At 46.8% G+C, this 26,263-nt stretch overlaps 1 protein-coding gene across 1 annotated transcript in view; it reads left to right on the top strand.

Annotated features, from left to right (window-relative positions):
* Positions 1 to 18,005: 18,005 nt before the first annotated feature.
* Abtb2 (ankyrin repeat and BTB domain containing 2) overlaps positions 18,006 to 26,263 on the top strand; it is a 155,662-nt gene continuing 147,404 nt past the window's right edge. The window contains exon 1 of the mRNA XM_055599664.1: positions 18,006 to 18,978. Coding sequence (XP_055455639.1) covers positions 18,096 to 18,978 — 883 coding nt within the window. The 5' untranslated portion in view covers positions 18,006 to 18,095. The remainder of the gene's footprint in view (positions 18,979 to 26,263) is intronic.

Raw genomic sequence — 26,263 nt, 5'->3', positions numbered from 1 at the left:
GCTTGCTTAGCCTGCTCTCTTATAGAATCCAGGACCACCAGCCCAGGGATGGCACCTCCTACTGGGGCCTCTCACATCAATTGCTAATTAAGAAAATGCCCTACGGGCTTGCCTACAGCCTGTTCTTATGGAGGTATTTACTTAATTGAGGTTTCTTCCTCTCAGATGACTTTAGATTTTTGTCAAGTTTGACATAAAACTATCCAACACAGATCCGCTCTGGCTTAGACCTGTGCAGACCCTGTGCATACCAAGCACGGTCTTTGTGGGTTGATATGTGTGTCAGCCCTGCTGTGTCTAGAAGGCCTGGTTTCCTTGGTGTCTTCCATCCCCTCTGGCTCCTATAATCTTCCTACCTTCTCTTCCAGAGTGCCCTGAGCTCTGAGGGGAGGCATTTGATAAAGACACACCTTTTAGGACTGAGTATTCCAAAGTATCTCATTTTCTTCATTCTATGAGTTTCTGTATTTGTTCCCATGTACTACAGTAGGAAGCTTCTCTGATAATGGCTGAGCAAGACACTGATCTATGAATTTAGCAAAATGTTGTCAGGAGTCGTTTTATTGCTATGTTCCTTCAGCAGAGCAGTAGTAGTTGGTTTTCCCCTAGGTCCATGACCTATCTAGTCTTAGGTTGCTGGCCACCTGAGCAGTGTCAGGCATGCATTCCATATCATGGAATGGACCTTAAATCCAATCAGATATTGGTTGCTTACTCCCACAACTTTTGTGCCAATCTTGCACCAGTCTATCTTACAAGCACGTCACCATTGTAGGCTGAAGGATCTGTAGCTGGGTTTGTGTTTAGCTTTCTCCTTTGATAACATGCAGAGTACCTTCCAGCACCGTGAACACTAATTAGTAGAGGTGAAGGCTCTAGCTAGGCACCAGCTCAGCTTTTCCACATTCAGTGAGTCTTGTAAGTATTGTATTGGTAACATATCACAATAACAGGAATGAAACTACAAAAGTGCCTACTCTAGATTCTAGACTCTGAAAAAACTAGAACGTGGAGGCACAGCTATGAGTCAGGGTTGAGAGCTACATCCTGAAGCTCCTGTGAGGTCCTGAAGTTAACCTTCCATAGCCTCAGGGTGACAAGCAGCCTAGAAGGCAGTGTGGATAGCAAGACCCAGGACAGGGACACACCCCCAAAATACTGCCAACTGAAGGCTCAGTTCTGGCTGTGGTGGTTTGAATAAGAAGGGTCCCCTTAGGCTTTTATATTTGAATGTTTAGTCACCAGGGAGAAGAATTCTTTGAAAGGATTAGGAGGCACTTCCTGTTGGAGGAAGTGCATCACGGGGGGGGGGGGGGGGGGGGGGGGGTGGGGTGTGAAAAGCCCATGCCAGGCCTAGGTTCTCTCTCAACCTACAGATCAGGCTGTAGCTCTTAACTACTTCTCCAGCACCATGCCTGTCATGCCTGTTGCCATGCTCCCTGCCATGATGATAATAGACCTGTAAGCAAGCCCCCAATTAAATGCTTTGCCTGATTAAGACAGGCAGCAAAATACATAAGGAGAGATAACCTCACCTATTATGGCTATTTTGCTTGTCAACTTGACTACATCTGGAATGAACTACAATCCTGTGAGGTTTGTTTGTTTGTTTGCCTGCCTTGGTTTGGAGTCGGTGAATCCACTTCTAGTTCAGGCTAATGAGGCAGGAAGACATAGGTCTTTAGTTCAAATCTTGAGGTGGGAAGACACACCTTTAATCTGGGCCATGCCTTCTTCTTGAAGTCTATATAATAGGATGGGGAAGAAGGAAGCTTTTGCTCTCCCCTTGCTATTAAGTCTATTCCTTCACTGGCATTAGAACTTGCTTGTTCAAGATTCCAGCATCTACTGAGGACCAGCTGACACATCCAGTCTGCTATTCACTGCCATAGAACCCTAGGACTCAGAAGTGAAACTCCAGTGGGCCACTTGCCATCCACAACTGCATCCTTCAGTGAGTAATACTCAACAGGTCTTGAAAATACTAAGATAGAGCCTCTGCTTGTCCAGATCTCACTGCTGTGGTCACTTCTCACATTCCTGGTTTGTTGAAAGCATTTCCTACCTGGGGGTGGGGTGGGGAGTTAGACAAAGCTTTCATACACCCAACTCTCCATCCTTCTAAGGTGCCAATGATAATAAAGTTATATTCTACCAGTTTCCCTTGGGAAACCAATAGTTTATTATGCTTACTCACAGGGCACAGGTCTATGCCTGCATGGCTAAATGCACCCTATGGCTGTGTCGATAGAGTCCCTTTTCCTTAGTCTTCCCCAGCCGGTATACCCTAATCCTGGCCTGAGACCCCGAGACCACATTCAAGTAGGGCAGACTTGTTTATAACTGATCCGAGGAAGAGGCCAAACACTCAGGTAAGAATTTAACGACTGTCCCTGTCCACTCCTTCCAAGGGAATGTCTATGGTCAGCAAGCTAATCTGTGATGATCCTTTGCTGGTCTTAGGAAAAATGGCCACATTTCTGCTCTGAGGATAGTGCACTTAGGAGATGCCCACCACTAGAACATTAGCTGTCTTAAGGGCTGCATCTGGGACTGGCTCAGAAGGGTAAGACAACCTGCCCAGCCATGGGTTACAAAGCCAGCTCTGGCCAACAGAGGCCACAAGTACCCAAAGCAAGCAAGCTGCTAAAATAAAGACAGTGTGAAGGCAGTGGACCCTTGTCCAGTACTGAGTCAACACCAGCATAAAACATGAAAGAGACAAGAGCCCCCATTTCAGCAGTTCCCTCAACCCCATGCAGATACCCGACCAGCTCTATTTTTCAAGGACCCCAAGAAAAGCTACTACCAGATTTCATCTTTTTTACTTAAAAAAAAAAAAAGAAAGAAAGAAACTCCTTGATTTTCCACTTGTTTTTTTTTTTCTTTTCTTTTCTTTTTACTACACTTTTGGCAATATTTTTATTTTTTTATTCCTCTTAATATATGTGTCTAATTTCTTTTTTAAGACAAGATTTCTCTGCATAGCTCTAGCTGTCCTGAAATTCACTATGTAGACCAGACCAGCATTGAACTCACAGAGATCCACCCACCTCTGCCTGCAGAAGTCTGGGATCAAAGATGTGCACCACCACGCCTGGCATGTGTCTAATTTGTTTACACATTTTATTAGACAAAATTTTATCCTATGTGTTTATATCTTCTTTTTTCTATCCTACTATGCAATTATTTGTTTGTATGCTTGTTTGTTTATTTGTTTTATTTAAGACAGGGCCTCAGTAGGTGTCTCTAGCTGACCTTGACCTCTCCAATTAGATTAGACGGGCCTCCAATTCATAGAGATGAACCTGCATCTTGCCTCCTTCGTGTTGCAATTAAGGCTTGTGCGTAGCCATTCGTCTATATTTTTATCATTCATTGACTTAGTTACTTAAAAAAAAACTCGCATATTTATTGGTTTACATTTATTTTGTGTTTTGCTTCTGAGCTCAAGGTTTAGAGGTCCTTCTTGTCATTTCTTCTTCACATTTGTCTCTAATTGCTTGCCCTCTTGTCTACATTGCTTTTTCTTTACATAACCTTCCTCCTCTTCCTCCCTTCTCCTCCCATGCCTTCTTCCTTCAGCTCCCTCTCTTACTGTATCAGCCCTAAATATTTTTTAACTTTACAGCACATTCTACATTGGACTTTTCATTTTCTGTTTTATGGTGAATAGCGATTCATCAATAGGTTTTCATTACTTTTAACTGTATTTCTGCATCTTGTGTGGTTTGAGGTTGTTGCTATCTCCGTGTAGAAATAATATGCCCTCCACACCACATATTAGAGATAAAGGAAGAACGCCTTTATAATGGTTGTTTATCCCTTGGATAATGCCCAAGGAAGAGCCAGTGCTCAACAGAAGATCTTACTGACTTACACATACCTTCGGCTGAAGACTTTATTACACCGCTGTCTTTAAAGCTCTTTTGAGTCCCAGCCCCAGGTTACACTTGGAATAATTTAAGAGACCGGAGACAGCGAAAACATTACATATTGCCAGGATTGTTTTAAGAGTACTAGTGTTGTTCATTTTTGAACAGTTGTCACCAGGGTCGTCTCACCCACCTGGCAGAATTACGTTTTTTCCTGATAAGAACATAAGGGACTTAAATGGCAGACCTGGATTCGGTGATGATTGTGACCCTATCCTGGCCACATCCCTGAGCTGTGTGGGTAGAAGTCTCTCTTTGGGCGGGAGTCAGGCCTGATGGCTGGTAGTAAGTCAGTTCTGTCTTCTTTGTCAAGGGAATGGGGCCTCGTGGCTGGCAAATCATGGTGAATTAACATCCTAGCGTTCTAAATTTGGCTTATCTCTAACAGGCCTGGTAAGTCTGTTACCTATCTTTAGGATATTTGGGAGGAAGCGCTCCTTTAGCTAAATTCTGCTAGTGTGACTCAATGTCTCCTAAGCAGACCTATTAGCAAATCATTTCTAACATCAGTTTCTTCTGTATCGGCAGCAGCTTACTTTCTTCTCTGTGAGTGGTACTAAGAATGAGCCCCGAAGACAAGGCTGCTTAATGGAGATCCCCAAATAGCTAAGGTTTTAAATGCCTCTGTGTTCAAACGTCTGTTTCTTTCTCTAGATTTGAAGACTTTTCTGGTACAATTTTGTCGAACAGATGGATATCCAAGTGCAAGAGGCATTTAGAATCCCAATGCACTATGGCTGAGAAGATCCTCTCCATGGCATGTTACAGTCATCATGTCGAAGATGCAAAGGAATGAAACAATATTTAAAACTGTAAGGGGAACCGCCAACTCTCTCAGAAAGACAAACACATCAGAATAACACCGGGTCTCTTACCAGAAACCCGAAAGGCCAAGAAAGAATGGAAAGATGCAGTTCAACCCAACCAGGACTGTTGTAGCCAGGCAAAGTTATCTTTTAAAACTCTCAGAGAAATAAGGACATTTCAAGACCAACACACACCAGCACACACTAACCCAGGTCATAAGCACTGAGTCAGCACTGCAGAAGGTAGTTAAAGGAAAAGCCTCTACAGGAGAGGAAGACAGCAGGTCTCGGGAGCACAGAAAGAATAAGCTTGGTGAGAGGCACAGATGAACAACTGACAACTAGAAGCAATCCATCATGTCCAGTGCTAAAGCCACTAAAACCCTATAATTGGAGGGGAAAAGAGGCTAAAACAACTAGAAACATAACCAAGAAAATTACAGGAAACAGTGACATATCTCTCAATATTAACATCAACTGTAAATTGCCACACTCACCAACACACGAGCTGACAGGAATTTACAAACTAGACCTGATTATCTGTTGTCCCCAAAACAGCACACCTCAGCTGCTAAAGACATCCTACAGACTGAGAGTCAAAGAATGAAAGTCAGTTTATCAAGCAATAAAAGTCAAAATAAGCTGGGGTAGCTAGTTATTTTGATATTGAATGGAGTTGGTTTTAAGCCAAAGTTAGTCAGAGGAGATTTTTTTTTTTAAATGTCACTATAAGCTGGGCATGATGGCTCAGGTCTGTAATTCCAGCACTTGGGGAGGCAGAGGCAGGTGGGTCTCTGTGAGTTTAAGGCCAACCTGGTCTACAAAGTCCAGGATAGCCAAGGCTACACAGAGAAACCCTGTCTCGAAAAACAAACAAATAAACAGACAAATTTAATAAATAAAAAGGTCACTGTGTAGGGAACAATTCATTAAAAATGATAAATATATATGCACTTACTGTTAGGGCTCTCGATTCTATAAGGCAGATACTAATGGACATGAAAGGTCAGATTAATTTGTGTACAGCAATAATGGATGGTTTTACTACCTCACTCTCATCTGTAGATTGCTCAACCAAACTGAAAAACAAAGAAACTTCAGAGTTAAACTATTCGATAGATTCAATGGATCAAACAGATATATGCAGAATATTCCAGCCAACAGAAGTGGCACAACATTCATCTCAGAAGCTCACAGAACGCTCTCTAAAATAGATCCCATTCTAAGTCACAAAGCAATTCTTAGCAAATAGAAAAGTGTGGGGTCTGGAGAAAACCCCTGAGTCAGTTAAGTCCTGAGTGAACGTGTGCTGTTGATATAGGCATGGCCATGTCAAAACCGATGCCAGAGCCCCATGGGAGTGGCAAAGCCTTCTCTGGGTGAGGCTCAGAGGAATGGCAAAGTCTCCATCTGGTCTGAGAGTGAATGTTGATAGTGTGTGCAGAAAATGTCCATCATAGCTTTCTCCAGCACTGAAGAAGCATATCTTAACTGCTCCCCTGCAGAGACTGCTCCTACTGAGATTAGCCAAAGGCGCCTCCTTCTTCAGCTGTGTGCAACAGCCCTGCCTTCCTGTTCAGCTGTAAATAATAAATATACTGAACTTCCAGGATGCTTTGGCTTCTTCATCGGAAAGCCCAGGCCACTGGATTCCAGCTTTTCTATTTGTGTCAGATTTTTCTGTGTCTATCCTTTCTTTATTTCCTTGCTGCCACAGTTAGATCAGTTCCTAGAGCTGTGTAGAGTGCAGCATTAAAGAAATGGAGTGAGTGGCATTGGGTGAGCTTGCCCTGGTGGTGTGGATACAGGAGAGCTGACCAGCTCAGCTACCACCCAGGTCCAGATCCAGGGCTTTGAGCTGGCCCACCCCAAATCTACCTCATCTATGAACTGTTGGAGCACATGAAAGGGCCAGGCCTGCTGGTCCAGGGCTACAGGATCTCCATGACACAGGGCAACCATGGGATAACGAGAGGAGTCCCTGAGGATCCAGTATTGATGGTGTGGCAGAAGCCAGAGGCCACGAACCCGACCCTTACAGAACAATGACTCTTTAAAGTGAACATTTGCAAGTGAAGATGTGTGGACAGAGGCTATACCGTGGGACACACTGCGACACACTACAGCTTCCACGATGAGTTTATTTTCCACTCTTCGTTTTGGTTTGAGTTTTTGTTTGTTTTGTCTTTTAATTTTCTTTTGTGGGGGAGGTTGCAAGGGTGGGGGAGGGCGGATGAGAAGGGACAGGGAGATGAGTGGGACTGGGGGCGCATGATATGGAACTCATAAAGTATCAATAAAAAAAGAAATGGCGTAAGTCCTTCCATCAAGTCATAGTGAAGTAAAGTTAGAAATCAACAGTAAGAGCAACCACCCAAATACTTGAAGACAGAACAGTCCTCTCTTGAAGGACCAGTAGTGCACTGAAGACAGCTGGGAGGACATTTTACAATCCTAAAATCAAGCCAGGTGTGATTGTGCATGTCCTTGGTCCCAGAGGCAGGAGGATCAGGTGTTTAGGTTCAGCTTCAGCTTCATGGTTCAAGGCCAGCCTAAGCTGCATGTGACTCTGTCTTCAAAACGAAACGCAATGGCCTGGCAAGATGGCTCAATGACTAAAAGGACTTTCTACAAAAGCCTAACGAGCTGAGTTTGATTCCCAGAACTCATGGAAAGGTGGAAGGGGAGGACTGACCCTTCACGCATACCATGAAGCACACACCTACATGAATATGTCGCACACACTCACACAAATAATAATAATAATACAAATTGGACAAACAAAAAAGAATTCATATAGTCAAGTGAAAACAAAAGTACAGCATAGCAGACTTTTGAGATACAGCTAAGGCAGTTCTAAAAGGAAAGTTTATGACTATATGTTTTTACATTTGAAAGTCAGACAGAGCTGGGCATGGTGGTGCACAGCCTTTAGTCCTAGTACTTGGGAGGCAGAGGCAGGTGGTTCTCTGAGTCTGAGGATAGCCTGGCCTGTAGAGTGAGTTCCAGGACAACCAGGGCTACACAGAGAAACTCTGTCTCAACAAAAGGGGAGAGAGAGAGAGAAAGAGAGAGGGAAGGAGGGAGGGAGAAGGAGAGAGCATAGCATCCTAACCACCCACCAACCCACCCCCTTTCTGGACTATATCAACCTGGAAGGTTACTTCATTTGCATAATGCCAGCTAGTACCCAGCATGGCCTGGAGCATATGGCCTGGTGCGTGAGATCAAGTGCTTCCAGCAGAAAGGGTTCCACCTGGTGGCCAGTGAAGTTCCTCCTGGCCAACGAATTGCATCTGAAGCAGTTTGAAACATTGACCTGAAAGACTCCTTTCTCCCAGGGCTGACAAAGTACATGAACTCAGAGCCAGTTGTGTCCATGGTCTGAGAGGGCCTCCATGTGTTAGAAATAAGTAATGCCTGAGGACACACCAAGCTGTTTCTCAGGCAGGCACCGCCCAGGGGGACCTCTGCATTCAAGTTGGCAGAACATCGTTCATGGCAGTGATTTAGTTCAAAGTATCTAAGGTTTAAGCCTGAAGAAGTGATTAGCTACAAGTCTTCTGCCTGTGACTGGATCTGTGAACAGATGTGGACAAAACAGGGCCCTTATCAGCAGTACCAGATGGCTCCCTGGACACAGCCCTTCATTCCACTACTGATAAGGTAGGTCATCTTTTCTAAAGAATATTTACCAATGAGGCCTTTGGAACCTAAGGGAAAAAACAAGAGAGTCCTCAAACAATTAACCTACGGATGGAACTCAAGGTCTTAGGAAAACAAGAACGGGCCATACTTAGAAGTGGTAGGTAAGTAAGAAATACTAAGTGTCAGCCAGGCGGTGGTGTACACTCCTTTAATCCCAGCACTCAGGAGGCAGAGGCAGGCAGATCTCTGTGAGTTCGAGGCCAGCCTGGTCTACAGAACAAGTTCCGGGACAGCCAGAACTATACAAATAAACCCTGCCTCTAAAAACAAACAAACAACAATAGAAATAAATAAATAAGAAAGAAAAGAAAGGAACAAATACTAAGAATCAAGGAAGAAATTAATATAGTAGAAATTAAAAGATTAAAGCAATCCATCAAATACATAGAATCAATCAAAATGAGTGGGAGCTGATGGGGCTGACAAGATGGATGAGCCGGTAAAGGTGCTTGCTCCCCAACAACGTGAGCCTGATGGTGTAGGCATCAGGCAGGCCTCCGTTGGCTAGCTGGCCAGCCAGTTGGAGCCAAAATGAATGAGCTACAGGTTCAGTGAAAAACCCTGTCTCAAGAGTAAAGCAGGAAGCGAGAGAAGACCTAATGTTGACCTCTACAGCCTCTACAAACACACAAAGAAAGCAGTCCTGCGCACCCTCTCTTACAAAAGAAAACATTCGGGGCTTGCTTACAACCTCAGAGGCTTAGTCTGTGTTTGTCATGATGGGGAGCAGACAGACATGGCACTGGAGAAATAGCCGAAAGCTTTACACTATGATCCACAGGCAACAGGTGGGGCTGGGTGAGAGACAGACAGACAGACAGACAGACTCTGGACCTGGTATGGGCTTTTGAGACCTCAAAGCCCACTCCCAGGGACACACCTCTTCTGACAGGGTTATACCTTCTAACCTGTCCCAAACAGTTCTACCAACTGGGGACCAAGAATTCAAGCATATGAGGTTCTGGCGTCTATTCTCATTCAAACCCCATCCCAGGGACTATTACATCAGATTTCATTCAGACCCAGAGGATTTAGAGAGATGTGGAACCAATGAGGAGGCTCCTGCAAATTGATAATTATGAAAGCTGAGTAGTGAGTAAACGAGGCTGGTGATGGAATTCTGGCTTTAGATGTGTGAATTTCCCAGTAAGAAAAAGTTATGGGCTTTATGACTGTGGAATCTGATTGGAAATCAACTCTTGGTAATTAACCCAGTATCTGATCCTAATTTGCCAAACCAAAAGCCTTGGTGTGTTCTAGTGGTCATTAGTGCAGGGTTCATGGCCTTTAAGATCTTCAGTGGCCTCTTGATCCCTTACTTTAATTTGGAGTGCTTAAAACTAGACCTAAATATGGTTAAATGTTTAACCTGTCACTGCTAAGACACATCGCTAAAGTTTCTTATTCTCAAACCAATTCTACATTACCAGTCTAAAGGGGCAGAGGTCATTTCCCTTGACCCTATCTGCAATTCCTCCAGCCCTGTGCTGAGACTGTGTGTAATCATTCTAGATGCTGAACAGCCTTGTGCAAGAACAAAACTATCCTCAGACATGGGGGAGAATTCATTAGCGGGAAGAGTGATTTGATCCCAGACCTATCTTCTGGAGTGATTGAAAATGATTGTACTTTCAGATCATCTCCCTTGACTTTTCAGGGGAGAGTTTGTAGCGCCACCTGCTGGGGAGTATATGACTTGCATGTTAGAAAGCAAGTGGCCTGGACCAGTGTTTGGTTAAAAGGATTCACAGGTCTCAGGAGCCTGTTGACTGAGGCTCTGCAGGCCGGGCCTTAGGAGTAGCATGTTAAGATTTCAGGTGCTGTGCAATTTGGGAAACGAATGCCTTTTCCAAACTTGTCTCATGAAAATCACTTGGGAATTCTGATTAAACACTTACCTGGTTCATATTCCAGACTTACTGAAACAAGACGTCCAAGACGGGAGGTCTAGGACTTAAGCTCTTTAAGAAGAGCAAAGTTAAGTCTCCCAGGATGAACATTTGACAAATTCTACAGTGCTGGAGTGAATGCCATTCTTTGCCTGGAGCCTGTCTCCATGAGGAGAGTGATGCATGATGGGTGGACACTGGACACAGTTAACAGCTGTCCACGAGACATCGACACACTGGGGTCGGGCCACAGCACCCCACCAGGAAATCCCAGGTGCTCCGATCCAGTCTAGTCCTTTGGCGCTGTGATCCACTTTATTACCTCAACTTCAAGCTCCAGTGGATTGATGAAGGTGCTGTGTCAACTTCCTATGGGTAGAATGTTCCTTCCCAAGGCCTTCGTCGCTTTGTGAATCTTCCTATGCGCTGTGTAGTATCCCCCAGCCCCCTGCTGAAACCTCCTTCTAGGGGTGGAAGCACCTTCAGAATCTTAGCTGAATACAACACACAATAAAATGCCAGCATTGTCAGTGGTCGGATGGTGAGTCTAACCTGTTTTTTTTGTTTTGTTTTGTTTTTGTTTTTGTTTTTGTTTTTTTTGAGACAGGGTTTCTCTGTGTAGCCTGTCCTGGACTTGCTTTGTAGACCAGGCTAACCTTGAACTCACAGATATCTGCCTGTTTCTGCCTCCCCAAGTGCTGGAATTACAGGTGTGCGCCACCTTGCCCAGGTTGAGCCTAACCTATTTTAATCCAGATAGGTCATCTGGATTTCTGCCACAATTACCTAAGTGGACACATGAAAAGGGGTGGGGCTTATGTTCTCTCCTTAGAATTATTTTAAATGTGTGGATTGTTTTAGAGCAGCCACATAGGGCTTGAAAAGATTTCTTAGGCTGGAGAGATGGTTCGGCTAGTAAAGTGCTTATATGGCATGCATGAGAACTAAAAGTTGGACCAAAAAAAAGCTTATCATAAAAAAGCCATATGGGCATGTTGTAATCCCAGTTTGGGGGAAGTGGAGATAAAGAGATTTTACCACCGCTGGCTGGCCAGACTAGCAAAAAAGCAAACCTCAATGTATGTGATGGAAAGTGAAACAAACAACAAAACAAAACAGTAACACCCAATTTTAACCTCAGGCCTCCGTTGTGTAACAATTTTCTTCTAGACTGAAACATTCTATCCTGTAGAAAGCTCCTTAAATGGAAGGTAAACAACTCAAAACAGCTTCAGGAAGTCCCTGAAATTGGGCAGATTTACTAGACCCCTCCCTGCCAGAGTAAGCAGTATAAACTGAGAGTGCCTCTTACTCTTGAGACCAAACCAGTTGCCTGAAGGAAGCAGAAACCAGCTGAGCTGCCTGGAAGAGGTTTAGACTAACTACAGCATGTGAAAAGATACTCCCCGACCTGTTGAGCTGCCTGCAGACTGTGCAGTGAGCTCCTGGTTCCCTGTTTTCTGAGCTGTCATCTTTGCTGGGTGAGCTTTGGTGATTCAGCTGTCTGTGAGTCATTTCTGCTCCTATAAGTAATCCCTCACCCATACCCCTGTAAGTAACCCCAGTAAGACTCATGGTTCACCAAGGTGGACTTTGATGGTATGTGTAGTTTGGTCTGTCATGGGCTCCCTATCTGGAGTGAGTAGCATCTCCCAGGGGTAAGTTCTATTAACCACAGCCTCCCTGCACACATAATCAAACATAGGGGGGGTCTCGTTTTATTTAAACTTGGAATAGAGTAAGTTAGATACAAACAAAGCCGTAAGTGAAATATTGTTCACCAAGAACATACTAGAAAGAAATGCAGATTTTTCCAAACCTATCATTCTTTTTGCATGGGATATCTCACGAGCATAAGCAGAATGTGCATTGGGAAATGAAATTTTTCCTTCCTTAGAGTCACCTTCCATAGAGTCTTTGTTTCAAATTATAGTCATCATTCCGCATCTAAGGAATTGGTTCCAGGACATGTTTCCATACTCAAACATGTTCAAAACTCTTTTACAAAATGACAAGTTCAAAGATCTGAAGGTGTTCAATATATGGGCCAATTTTGTGTATGTATCTGTGTGTGTGTGTGTGCGCGTGCGTGCACACACACTTGACTAAGTGGTATATTCATAGATACATGTTCATGTGTCTGAGCATGTGTGGAGGTCAGAGATCAATCGTCTTTCTCTGTCTTTAGTTTAGTTTTTAGACAGACTCTCACTATGTTATGCCCAAGTCCCGAGACCCCCAAAAGACCACCAGGAGTTGAGTCTGTTGCAAAAGGACACAGGGATCTTTATTCACAGCTTAAGCTGGGACTCTCACAGACACCAAGGCATTGGTATCCAGCAGAGAGCCCCGAGCTCTGGATTGTGGGTGATTCATAGGTCCCAGTCCCTCACAGCTCACCCAAAGAAGGGTGGCAAGCTTCTAGTGGTTAAAACAGAAAAGAGGAGGCTATGTTTGGGGGTGGGGGGGACGGCTGGTCTTGGATAGTCTGTGCTATTTTCAGGGGCAAAGCTACTGGTTGGAACAAGTTGGGGGCCATCCAGGCCATTTTCCTGGCAACAATGAGCCCCAAGGTCAGCTCTGCCCTGCAGTTGGCTGGCTCTGCCTAGAAGCAGCATGGCCAACTGGCCTGATATGTTTTAAACTTTTTAGCTCAGCAACCCAAGAAGCCTAATCTTCTAATTCTCAGGCCTCTCAACTGAACTTGGAGTTCACTGATTCAACTGGACTGGCTGACCAGCAGGTACCAGGGCATCTTCTGTTCTCCATCTCCCCAGTGCTGAGATCATAAACAAGACCATAAAACAAGATCATAAAACAATGTTGGCATTCTTGCGTAGGGTCCAGGGATCAAACACAGGTCCTTGTGCTTGTTAAGTGCCTTACTGGCCAAGCTTCTTCCCAGGCCCTGAAAGATTTACATTCCGTGTGCCACTGATTCAGAACCTGTGGATAAAGAGGGCTTGTTGTTTCTCTTTAGTTGTGAAATGAGAAAATAATATTTGTGCCAGGAGTAGGCTTATCTGGGCTTTCTAAGATAAAAGCAGTTTCCGAACCACTGGTTCATCTTTCAACAACGAAACTCCTCTGCTGATGCACTCTTTTCCACCCTTTGCCCTTTCCAGCTCTCCTTGCTTCTGCAGAAGATGTTTTGCTCTGTTCATCACCTCTGCCCTGGGTGCACTTGGTGGTGAATCAGAGCAGAGACAGTGGCCCTGTGTTAGGCATTTTTCTAGTAGGCTGCAACACTCCGGCAATGTTCCCAAAGGCTCTCTAAAAATGGAGGGGTTAGGAGTAGGCGTGGAGCTACATTCCCCACTCGTCCTTTTACCTCATCCCCACAGCAAATCTTCTGCTTTTTTTTTTTTTTTTTTTTTTTTTAACTCGTACTAGGTTTCCTGTAGGCCTGGAAAAATAATTTCTCAACTGAGCAGTTTAAAAAGCACACACACAGTTGAATGACTATTGGTTTTCAGGCATGTGGTGGTTGGCTGCCTTGGTGGAATGAGGGTGGGGCAAGCAAATCTTTCATATTTTCGGGGTTCCCTCTTACTAAGCCTCTGACCTGAGCAACTAGCATCCTAAGCCCCAGCTCATCTTATATTCTAGGACCACGCCTGCCACCTGACAAGAGACAGTCAGGGAGACTCAGTTCAGACTCAGATTTGAAGTCTCATGGCTTGCTACTCTTTGTCCTGGCTCTAAAACCCGGTACCCACCTCTGTTGTGAACCCTAATAACCGCATCTAAATTCCCGTCTTGACTTTTCCACGTCTTCTACTTCGTCTCTTCATCCTAGGGTTTTCTGACATGACACATAACAGTCATTCCGAAGGTGACTTGCACCAGCTGCCTGAATACAGCACTGCCGGGTTCCCATAGGCATGATTTCTGGAATCTGAGCCGTCTCTGGCTTCCTATGTTCACCGCTCACTGTGTCCACCCTTCCCGAGCCTTTGTGTGGGTGCAGAGCTGCTTCTCTGTCTCAGGGTCTTACAGGCCTTTCATTGACTTAGCTTCCACCTTGAATTCAGCTATGGCAGCACAGGTCTATGGACTGTGAAAATCTCTAAAGGGCTACTGGTCCTGAGGGATGCACTAAATCAATTACAGTTAATTACTGTGGTGGGCGACTCTTGCCCTGAACAGGGTGGGCAGAACATTTCCATTATCACAGGAAGTTCTATCCGACAGTGTTATACACACCCACTTTATCCAAAACAACTTCGAACTGGTACTCACATGAAATTGCTTTAGGCAGTTTTAGTTAGTTTGCAAACCCTCAGCCTTCCAATACTATCAACAATGCCCAAGTGATTGGTTAGAAATCCCTTTGTAATGTAGGCAGGGAGCAGGCACGTAGCCATCCTGAACTCTGCATCGGAGAGGAGGGTCAGACAAGTCTCAGCTCAGAAATCAGTTTCTTTCCCTGACACAAATTCTTAAGAATATTAGTTCAACAAGTCTCCCCGAGAACTTAGCCATCCTGGCTTTGTGTTAAATTGTCCCACTCAAGGTTGGAGAGATGAGTCAGCACTTAAGATCACTGGCTGCTCTTCCAGAGAACCCAGGTTCAATTCCCAAGACCCACAACTGTTTATAACTCTAGTTCCAGGGGACGAAATGCCCTCTTCTGGCCTCTGCAGGCACTAGACACATGCATGGTGCACAGACAAAACACATATAAAACTAAAATAAAATTTAAAAGGAGGCTGGAGAGATGGCTTAGTGGTTAAGAGTTATGGGCTGCTCTTCCAGAGGTCCTGAGTTCAATTCCCAGCAGCCACAAGGTGGCTCACAATCATCAAAAATGGGGTGCAGACAGAGCACGCATACACATAAAAGAAATAAATCTCTGAATTTTCCCATTCATCTTCCTTTAGTCATCTATTAGCCTAAAGTTTATCTGATCCCAACTTTACACTCATACTGATCTAGTCAAGAGGATGCAGAAATTAACGTAACTGCTAAATTTGTCAATGACGATCCACAGACTCACCTAAAACTTTCCCACTCTCTAATGCTCAGGCCATACATAACCTAAGTTTCTCATCAGACAGGTAGGATTATACTTAGATAGCTCAGATTATAATTCCCCCAATTTCAAGATAAATTTTAGGGCATTTTGTACTCTAATCTCCAGATTGTTTTTTAAATTTGTTTTAAATAACAAATAGGAGACTTCACTCAAGACAAAAATTTCCAAGGATTACCTAAAGCTACTTCCTTTGTATGACTATTGGGATGAGCAATCCTAGCTCTAGTTGGTGTGTGTGTGAGAGAGAGTGAATATGAACGCAGACGCTCACGAGGGCCAGAGGTGCTGGAGTTACAGGCTATCTAATGTGGGTGTTGGGTGTTGAACTAGGGTCTTTTGCAAAGACAGTATAAACTCTTAAGTGCCAACCTATTTCTCTGGCCCAAAGCTTACTAACTTTCAAAATACAGTGTAAGTAAATTCTGTAGCTTGTCATTGGCTGATCTTCTAAGTATCTTAGAAGACGTATAGAGTTTCTCTTTCTTCTCTTACTTTCCTTGCCGTCGAATAAAGATAACCAGTTACTTGTCTAGAATCCTTGTGGGGCGGTTTAACATCCACGAGACCCTGGGATTTCACTCTAGGAATGGTTATCTCTTTTCCTTCTTTGGGTTATATCACTTTGTAGCCCAGGCTGACTTCAAACTTGTGGAGGTCCCCTGCCTCATCTCCCCAGACCTGCGGTTATAGGCATGAACAACCACACCTATGTCCATTTTGCGCATGTTTATCTTTACATTTTAAATCATCATATTATTTAAATACATTAATATGAATACCCCATGTTTTGTGAAAGAAGCACCGGAATCACCCTTTGAGTAATGAACCTTTTCCAGTCAAGCCTTTATTTTGAAGAAAATGAACAAAGGAAAAAATAGTTCCTCTAGATGTCCACTAGAGGGCGATGTTTCCTTTATTATATTTCTTTTAATGCGCGTTAAATCCAGTAAACATTTTCCGTATTTTCTGACGAGTTGAACCTCTAATTTGACTTCTAATCTCGCGCCTATAAAGTGTGACTCTGATAATTTGATGGCGGTTTGTGTCTTGGACAGTACTTGCATCCTTGGCCCTGATCCCGATTCTGACCATCAGGAGGCGATGTCTCATCTGCCTCAAGAAGGGGGGGGAGGAAAACTGCCAAATAAAACTAAAAGTCGTTTCGCGGGGAAAGGGATCATTAATTTAAGGGAAGAGACAAGCCAGACTTTTCCAGTTCGTATCCAACTCACGGCCCAAGGTCAGAACTGTGAAGTGCAGCACAAAGGAGCCATTGAGGAGCCGGCGAAGAGGATTTGGGACGGACGTTGTGTACAATCCGCGCTTTGATTCTGCAGTTCCGCAGGAGGGGGCGGGATGCATCCCCGTGGGGCAGCCGACGGTCCTGCGTGAGCCGGGCGTGGATCCGCGCAATCAGACCGCACCTCGGCGCCGCTGGAGAGGTCGGCAGTTCGCGGTAGGCCGGAGGCTCTGAGTCCTGAGCGGGAGACGACCCGCACGTCACTCCAGCAAGTCCTTGACCGGGAGCACCTGCGTGCACGAGGCGCTGGGCGCAGGTCCTCGCTTCTCCCGGGTCCTCCTCAGGCGCTTTGCCTGACAGCCCTCAGCTCGGAGGGAAGTCGAGCATTTTTTTAGATTAAGACACTCCCCACTCCGAGGGAATCCCGGGAAGGCGGTGCGAACCTACACAAGGGTGTGATCGCGGGCCTCCGGGGTCCGGGCCGCTTTTCAGATCTCAGCTTTGTGAAATTCTGTTTCGATGGAGCCTCGTGTGTCAGTATAAACAAAACCAGACAGATCTGAGGAGAGAAGCCGGGGCTCTCTCCTCCCTTCGAAGCGTCCGCAGTTTTTCCTTGGGGAAAGGAGGAGGAGGGCCTCGTAGAAAGTCGACGAGGAAGGTGGACCTCGTCTCCTCCCGAGGCTCGGCTGCTCACAGCTTCCCAAGTCGCTGCCTGCCTAGTCCAAAGCTCGGAAGGCGGGAAAGAGACAACGCACGGAGGCTTTTCCTCCTCGTTTTCCTTTTCGTCCTCGGCTCTGGGGCCTGCTTTCTGCGTTCCCCCCGCTTTCTGGGTCGCCGCGCCCCACCTCCCTGTCAGCTCGCTCTCGTGTTTTCTCCCCGCTCCTCCTCCGCCGCATCCCGTCCGCTACACCCCATTCTCAGCCTCTCGGGGGCGGGGTTTCACCCAAGCCGGGTGATATTTGCATATCTCCCGCCCCTCCCGGAAACCATTGGCTCGGCCCTCGCCCGGCGCGGCTGGTGATTGGTGGTCCGCCCGGGCGTATTTGCATGCGGGCGGCGTCGGAGAACCTACGCGCGTCCGCGAGCCCGGCCCCCAGCAGAAGTTTGTGGAGCGCTTTCTCACCGGCTGGGTCCGCGACGGAGCTGCGGCGCCTCGCTCTTCCGTGGCCGCCCCGCTTCTCTCGGGATCCCTTCTGGGTAGTGACGGACGCGACCGACGCCCGCCGAGGGAAGCTGAGGGCCGGCGGAGGGAGTGCGCCGCAGGAGCGCCGGGGAGCCCGCTGGCTGAACGGCGGAGCGCGGACGGCGCCCGGCTCGGGCTGGCGCGGAGCTTCGCGGGCGAGGCTGCGGCGGCGAGTCCGGACGGCGCCCCCCCGAGCGCCTAGACGCCTTCCGCGCACACCCCCCTCCCGGGGCTGGTGGGCATGGGACAGTGAGAGCCCCTCGCTCGGCGAGGCCGCGCGCGCGGGGACGCTCCCCATGGCCGGGACGTACAGCTCCACACTCAAGACGCTGGAGGACTTGACCTTGGACTCCGGGTATGGGGCCGGCGACTCGTGCCGCTCGCTCAGCCTCTCGTCTTCCAAGTCCAACTCGCAGGCGCTCAACTCTTCGGCGCAGCAGCACCGCGGGGCGGCCTGGTGGTGCTACTCCGGCTCCATGAACAGCCGCCACAACAGCTGGGACACGGTGAACACGGTGCTGCCCGAGGACCCCGAAGTGGCCGAGCTCTTCTCGCGCTGCCCTCGCCTCCCGGAGCTGGAGGAGTTCCCCTGGACCGAGGGAGACGTGGGCCGGGTGCTCCGCAAGAGCGTCGGCGGCCGGAGGCTGCCCGCCTTCTCGGCCGAGGCGGTGAGGCGCCTGGCGGGGCTGCTCCGCCGGGCTCTCATCCGCGTGGCCCGGGAGGCTCAGCGCCTGAGCGTGCTGCACGCCAAGTGCACCCGCTTCGAGGTGCAGAGCGCCGTGCGCCTGGTGCACAGCTGGGCGCTGGCCGAGAGCTGCGCGCTGGCGGCCGTCAAGGCGCTGTCGCTCTACAGCATGAGCGCCGGCGACGGGCTGCGCCGGGGCAAGTCGGCGCGCTGCGGCCTCACCTTCTCCGTGGGCCGCTTCTTCCGCTGGATGGTGGACACCCGCATCTCGGTGCGCATCCACGAGTACGCGGCCATCTCGCTCACCGCCTGCATGGAGAACCTGGTGGAGGAGATCCGGGCCAGGGTGCTGGCGAGCCAGAGCCCGGATGGCGGAGGGGCGGGAGGCGGAGAGGTGTCTGCTGAGGCCTTGGAGATGGTCATCAACAACGACGCCGAGCTCTGGGGAGTCCTGCAACCCTACGAGCATCTCATCTGCGGCAAGAACGCCAACGGTGAGCATGGGGGTGGGAGTTGGGGGCAGGGGGAGGAACCTTGACGTATGGACTGAGTGGCCCACCCCAAGCTGCGAAGTATGTACCAGGTCTCCGAGAGAAATAGAATTCTGGGAGAATTCTTCAGTGGCTCTTGCCAAAGGTTGTTCGGGTGTCTGCGTTTTTGGAGGATAAAGTCGTGATTAGCGTTCTGTAGGCTGTGCACTAATTGGGTGAGAATGGGTGTCCGGATCAAACTCCTCCTGAACCACCCTCCGGAAGCTTGCTGCCCTGCTACCGTTTGCCTTGTTGAGCTGGACCTCTAGGAGTCTTTTTTTTTTTTTTTCCCTCCCAACAGTAGGTCGGATTGGCCGTGGTTCTTTTCCTGATGTTTTCTTCAGCCCAGGAGCAGCAGTCCAAGGCCTGTTCTCGTAACAACTGAGCCTTAGACAAATGAGATTGGTTAGAGTAGAGTGGAGAGCCCAGGATCTGGTGCTGCACCCTGAGCTTCATGACGCTCCCAGGCAGGCCTCTTTACCGGAGGAGGGAGAGCGCCCAACTCCTGTGTGCCCAGGGGTGAGGGGAAACGGGGACTGTTGAATCTCCTCAGAAAGACAGCCACATGCTGGCTTCTGGGGCCCGATTTTCCAGCTGTCATTAGCCAAGTGAGCATTTGATTAAAACCTCGTGTTGAATTAAGCTCACAACCTTTTAGGCTTTCCTGAAAGGAAAGACGACTGGGCTCAGGAAACCACATGTGGAATGGAGTGTGGGGGATGGGCAGCTGCATGGCGTGGAGTCTGGAAAATAAAACAGTGGGTCTCTGCATCCCACTGAAGGCATGGCTTCAGTGCCAAGGATGGACGAAGAGCACTCGCCCTTCTCTGTGGTAGTTTAGGGCATGATATGCAAGTTCGACAGCAAACTTCCCATCTGACTCCAGTTGTTGGCGCCATATATTATTTAAGATGGACCAACTTTCTGATCTAATTGGAAGGGTCACTTTGGGTGCATCTTTCCAGGGGCAAATAAGAAGGTAGTGGAAGAGACTAGGATTCTGGGAAAGGATAAAAGTAAAGTTCAGATGTGACTTAACATACTCGTGATAGCTGGAATTTAGAAAAGCAATGCTTTAGCCACCGCTCTTAGCACTTTGCATATGGTGGTCTCTTTTAGGAATTGGCCAGTGTGGGTTCGGTAGTGTGACACAGCAAGCTGTGGGTTTGGTGTTTGTCCCCACTTTCTGCATACAGCTCCTAAAATCCCTTGAATCTCCAAAACAAAAATATATTTTTATATGGTAATGACTAAGGGCTTGCCACCTGTAGGTAGTTTCAGGATGGGGATTAGTCCCCAGAAAGACTAAAGCAGTCCTAAAGGGTTAGTACCTCAGACTTTTGCTCCAGCCTCCCAGGAGGGGAGAGAGGCAGAAGGTTAAACTGATCATCAATGGCCAAGATTTTAATCAATCATGCATGTATAATAAAGTCTTCATAAGAAACTCAAGAGGACAAGTTTCCTGGCTCTTCTGGGTAGAGCAGAATGCCAGAATGGTAAGGGACTCACTTTCCCCTGTGTTGTCCTGTGGGTGTCTTCGTCTACTGCCTTGTAACCACTTTTATAAATAGGCCAGGGAATTGTTAAGTGCCTCCATAAGTTCTGTGAGCCACTCTAGCAAATTAACTCAGAAGAGGGCATTTTGGAAACCCAGCTTTATAGCCGCTTGGTCAGAAGCATGAGTAAAAGCTGTCTGGGGCTTGCGGCTGGATTGACCTTAGAGAATGAGATCTGGTGTTATCTCCCTGTAGTGTCAGGGTTTAATTGAGTTGAACTAGAGTACACCCAGCTGTGCGTGCTTTCGACTTGTTTGCTTGTCAGTGGACGAGTCCCTACATTTTGGGAGATATAGAAAAATACATGTTCTGTATTGATTGTGGTGAGAGAATGGGGAAAATGGTTTGTTTTTCTAAGAGATAAAGTATAAAGTGCCTATAGTTTTATCCCCATTATACAGAGGGCAAGCGAAGGGATTCACCTTTTCAGTCCCTTGCTTAGACTAATTACACAGATACTAAGTAAGAAAGCTGGCGTTTGCACCCTGGCATGCTACACAGCTTTGTTTCATCAGCCAGCAAGGAGAGCAGTTGACCTGCTAGGCCCAATTTGGAAGACACTGTATTTACTGATTTTGATATTCCTTGTTTTGGGTTTCATTTCTGGCACTACCATGATACATTCTTGAAATCAAGAATATTTATCCTTTAATTTTTCTGCTCTTAGGCCAGAGTTGAGGTCAATCCAAGAGTTGATGATGTCACTGCTGATAATCATGCTTCACACTTTTAAGTTTGTGGCTTCAGCACTGGGAACACCAGTTCCAGGAGAGGAAGTGGAGGGCAAGGGGATTTCCATCCAGTCGTCATAGCCCAGGGGAAAGAGTTCTGTACTGAGGAAGCCCTCAGCACAGTGGAGCCTGGACAGAACTTGGAGAGTAAAGCCTCTTAGGGAAAAGCATTTAGATCCTAACCCTGGAAGCCAAATTAGACTGACAGTGGTGCAAAACAAAACCCATGTCCTCATGCCCGGCCGGAGCCCAGCGTGTGGGACGTCTTTTTCTGACTGCAAACCTAGACTTAGAACAGCTGCCTCTTGGAGTACCTGCAAGTGCAAAGTGGTCAGAGATGGTTAGAAAACAGGACTTTGATCTAAGGGCTCACAGCTGAAGAGTGTTGCTGATGAAACTCCTTGGGGTTTTCTTTGCTAGATGTTTGTTTGTTTGTTTTTTGACCTCATCATTTGACCTTCACCTCACACCTTCAGCAGTCCTTCAGCCATGGTGAGGAAGACAGGGATATTCCCTTTTCCTAGGATGCTCAGCACCAAAGTGTCTCCCTCAGAGTTCTCTGGTCTCTAAGGCACTCTTCCAGGAGAGGCAACTATTGTCTTCCCCTTCATGACAAGGATGCCCACTTCTCATACGTAAAAACCAGGGGGTGGTCTTACTAACCAGCAACTAGGCAGATTTATTAAATCCCCTTAGAGAGTGAAATGAATGTTTGCTAGAGAAGCAATGAATTGCATATGTTGGAAAACTGTCTTCAGAGGGAAGCCTAAAGCACTTAGGAAAGAAATAAGAGCTCCAAACCTTTTTTGTATTAAAGTGGCCCCAAAGCCAGCAAAGTTACAGTTTATACAGCTGAACACCAAGTTGTGAGTGCCTACATATGGGAAGGGAGAGTGCTGGCTGGTGCCCTTGCCCTGCTGGGTCCTCTTTTTAAATTATGTATGTATTGTTGTTGTGCGTGCTTAATTACACAGCATGGGCACATGCATTTGACTCAGCAATATAGAGCTCTTAAACTTTTAATGTCTTTCAACAGGGAATTTAAGAGCTCTAATCCATCTATTCTTGTCCATTACTCAGAGTGCCAGACAAATATGGTTTTGCTCAGCCTGAGATGGATGATAAAAGTTCTATAGTGTTTATAAAACAGGATCCCAGCCCCGTAGAGCAGCAGGAGTTATACATTGTTGATCGTTTGGTATTGATGTCTTGAATCCCAGGGCGGTGTCATTAAGCCCTGAGGTCTTCATGACTTCCTTATGGGAAGCAGAGAAACCTCTTTAATAGAGTGGTATTATAAACAGGGGGCTGGCAGAAAACAGAAGCCTCTCTCTTTTACTCCCTCGCCTCCGTCTTCTCCTCCCCTTTTCAGGGACCTCATCCCTCTGCAGGTTTGATACAGAACAGCCTTTCTAGGTTCCTTCCAGGCCATTTTTCTTGCCAAAATTTCATGAGTGATCATGGCCTTTGAGAGAATTCAGTTTCTTCTTTCAGTTAAAAGACAGGATAGTGATGAGAGCATTCTCATTCCAGAGCTGTATGTGGCATGCACGCACGCTCTGTCACAGTGGCATATGTGAGCGTTTGAAGCCTACCTCTATGATGGACCTGGGGGTGAAATTCTTAATAACTCCAGGCCTCTGTTTTGTGATCTGTGACATGGAGGATAATAACACCTAACTCATAAGGTAGGCATGAGGATAGAAATCAGAAAGGTCGTAGCACGCAGTAAAGGCTCAGTAAACAGGAGCAATGTTTTTAAGGAATACTTACTCACTCCTGGCTGTGCCCCACTCTTGAGGCTGCAGTGGGTTAAGTATTGGTGTGGTGATGCTCCTCTCAAAGTGGAGAGACCCAGTGGAGGGACAAGAAGAAGTAAACAAAGACTTGCTATTAATAATGGTGGTGGTGTTTGGATCTGAACGCTTTTAAGTTATGTTTATTTATTGTGTGGGGGGAGCATTTGTGTGGGTGCACATGCGGATCCGAGGCCAAATGTCAGAGGACAACTTGGAGTGAGTTCTTTCCACTGTTTGGGTTCTTGGGATTGAACTTGGGCTTGTTTGGCTTGGTGGCATATGCCTTTACCTACTGAGCCATTTTGTGTGTGTGTGTGTGTGTGTGTGTGTGTGTGTGTATGTGTGTGTGTGTGTGTGTGTGTGTGTGTTAGTTGGTTGATTGGTTGGTCTTTTTTACACAGGGTCTCCTTGTGAAACCCAGGCTGGCCTCTAACCCAAGTGCCAGGATCACAGGTGTATGCTGCCATGCCCAGCGGCATGTGTTGTTTTTTGTTTGTTTAGGATTGGATGATGGGGTAGGTGGGGACAATCTGAGTGGCAGTCAAGGGAGGCTTCTCTGAAATTTCATTAGTGGTAGCCAATAACATGAGCACTGCTGTCTAAGGAGCTCTGGGCTGTAAATAGTGACTAAAGAGTCTTCGGAATTATTCACTTATTTACCAGCTGAGACAAGTGTCAACATCTCATTTGCAGCCATGAAATAAAGAGGCTGTGTCTAAAGCAGGAATGGAAATTCTGGCTCTAGCATTCATTTGTCAAAGAGATTGTAGGATGGATTTCCACTGAGATAATTAGCCAAAGGAGCAAGGGTTAATTGAGCTGTGAGTTGCTGTTTAATCAGTTTTAACACCTGGGTAGACTGAGGGAGGAAAGCACCTCCCTTCTTTCTGACTGTTGTGTTATAGCCAAGGGAGCTTGCAGAACCGAAACAAAGCAAGCTTTGGAAATGAAAACTAACTTATCCTCCCCCCTCGCCCCCTGCTTGCCAAGAAATGCAGCCCCTGCCTTAGATGAGTAACAAGCAGCAGTTGTTAGGCTGGCCTCCTCTAGAAAGCCTTACCTGACTTCGCCAGCTCCAAGAGCCAAGCCTCCTTGAAGTTTCTACATCACCCAAGGCATGTTCTTGAATTGTTTCCTGCCCCTGTCTCCATCAAATTGTGACCTCACCGACTTTGCCATCCCCTGAGGCCTGCACAAATGTTCAACTTTTGGGGATTCTGTGAGTGTAGGGCAGCCTATAGATCTTACCACACATCTTGTTTCATTCCAAAATTTGCATTTGAATTCTTTTTACATGTTGGAAGAACCCTTGCCTTTAAGAAAGCAGAGAAGTTCAAGTCCTTGATGAACAGAAGCATCATTTGGGGTGAGCACATCACAGGGAGGACATCATACCAGTAATGGTTATCCTAACTCCCACCATTCTTCCCAAGGCCTTCTGAGATGAGATGAGTGAGGTGTGAATTGGATGGTGGCTGGTTCTTGTTAGACAAATGCCTTTCCTGTGGGGTACCTAGTGTAGTGGAGTTTTACAGCAGATTTCCAGTAGGCCACAGAGCAGTCAATGGGAGAACTGAGCTGAAAGTTCCTCTGATCAGTAGTCTTGCTGAGTCCCCATCAACTTGCTTCAAATTGGATGCTTTCCACAGAGAGATCCTCAGCAGCCTGTGGTTCACAGCTCAGTGATGGTGGCTGGGGCCTATTTTGCTTTAAGCCCCAAGTATGCATTTTTCCTGTGAAGAATCATAGAATGAGAAGTAGCAAGGAACAGGTCAGTACTTGACCCTCTTCAAATGTCAACACTATTACGTCTTATAGATCTTATTTGTAAATGACCTACTGTGTCTAGGCACTTTAAGCTCCCCAGACCAGCCAATGCTTTCCAGGCCCAAAGAGTGTACGCTGGAGGTGCCATTGATTTGAAGGTACCATTATTCCTACTCTCGAAGTGGAGGGGGCTGGGCTGCCCCAGGGAGTGCCTTGACAAGTTGCAGCTCCTAGGTGATCAATACAATCAGCTGAATGGAAAAGCTGAGGACTTGCCAGAGTGATGCTCTTTGGTAAAGAGGGGTGAGCCAGCTCAGGGCAGGTGGACATGTAAGGCAGGGAAAGCTGCAAAAGCTACTCCAAATTTAGGTCACTGGTGTTCAGGAGGTTGGGGGCGGGGCTTAGCTCACCCGCCTGTGGTTAGCAGAAGAATCAACCGATCCCCCCTCCTTTCTTTCTGCATGTGCATGTATTTGTATGTATATGTGGGTGTGCATATGTGTACATGTGGAGGCCAGAAGTCAGCGTCTGGGGTCATTCTTCATCAGGTGCTTCCCACCTTGTCTGTTTGGAGACAGTCTTTCTGTGGCCTGGGTAAAACCTGCTGAGTAGGCTAGACTGGCTTCAGTGAGCCTCAGTGATGCCTGAGTGAGCCATCTTCCAGAAAGAGCCTTCCTGAAGGGCACATTGATTTCCTTAGAACTATGTTCAGCTGCCTACTGCATCTTGGTACTAAGAGTACAGGACACAAAGCAATGAGCACAGTACCGTGCCAAGATGCTCTGGCTTTTAGAGTCCAGGTTGAGCCTCCCAAACTGCTTTGCCTGTTAGTGAACTCATGTCCTCAAAGAAAGCAACCCAAGTCTCTTTCCTCTGCTACCCAAAGAGCAGCCCATTCTTCTACCCAGGTAGTTGTGCTGATGACTATTCTATGTCCCGGGATGTTAGGGTTGCTGAGGGTTTGGTGTGAGAGAACTGCCTGGGGGTAGGCCACTGAGTGTGATTCCTCCCAGCCTCACTTGTGAACTGCTGGGTGTGGGACAAATTCTTTAACTTCTGTGCCTTAGTTTCTTTCTCTATAACAAAGTTGGCACTGTTGGCATTAGGGACTGATTTGTCATGAGGCTGTTCTGTGCATTGTAAGATGCTTCATAACCCTCTTCCCACCAGTTGTTGTGACAACCCAAAATGGCTCCCAACATTTCCAGATGTTCATGGGAAACACATTCACCCTTGATTGGAAAACACTGCTCTGTAAGGTAGGACTATAATAGCCAACTCATAGGATGATTGTGAATAATTAATAAGCATCTCTTTAAGGGGATTTTATTATTTTTAACATACTTCTATTGAATGCACTAATTTTCTTCCCTTTTGTTAAAAGACTCATACTACT

The sequence above is a fragment of the Psammomys obesus genome, unplaced genomic scaffold, assembly GCF_907164565.1.
Source record: "Psammomys obesus unplaced genomic scaffold, mPsaObe1.curated_primary_1811, whole genome shotgun sequence".
Taxonomy (NCBI): Eukaryota; Metazoa; Chordata; class Mammalia; order Rodentia; family Muridae; genus Psammomys; species Psammomys obesus.
Note: the sequence above shows the minus strand (reverse complement) of the source record. Positions and strands in the feature narration are given on the sequence as shown.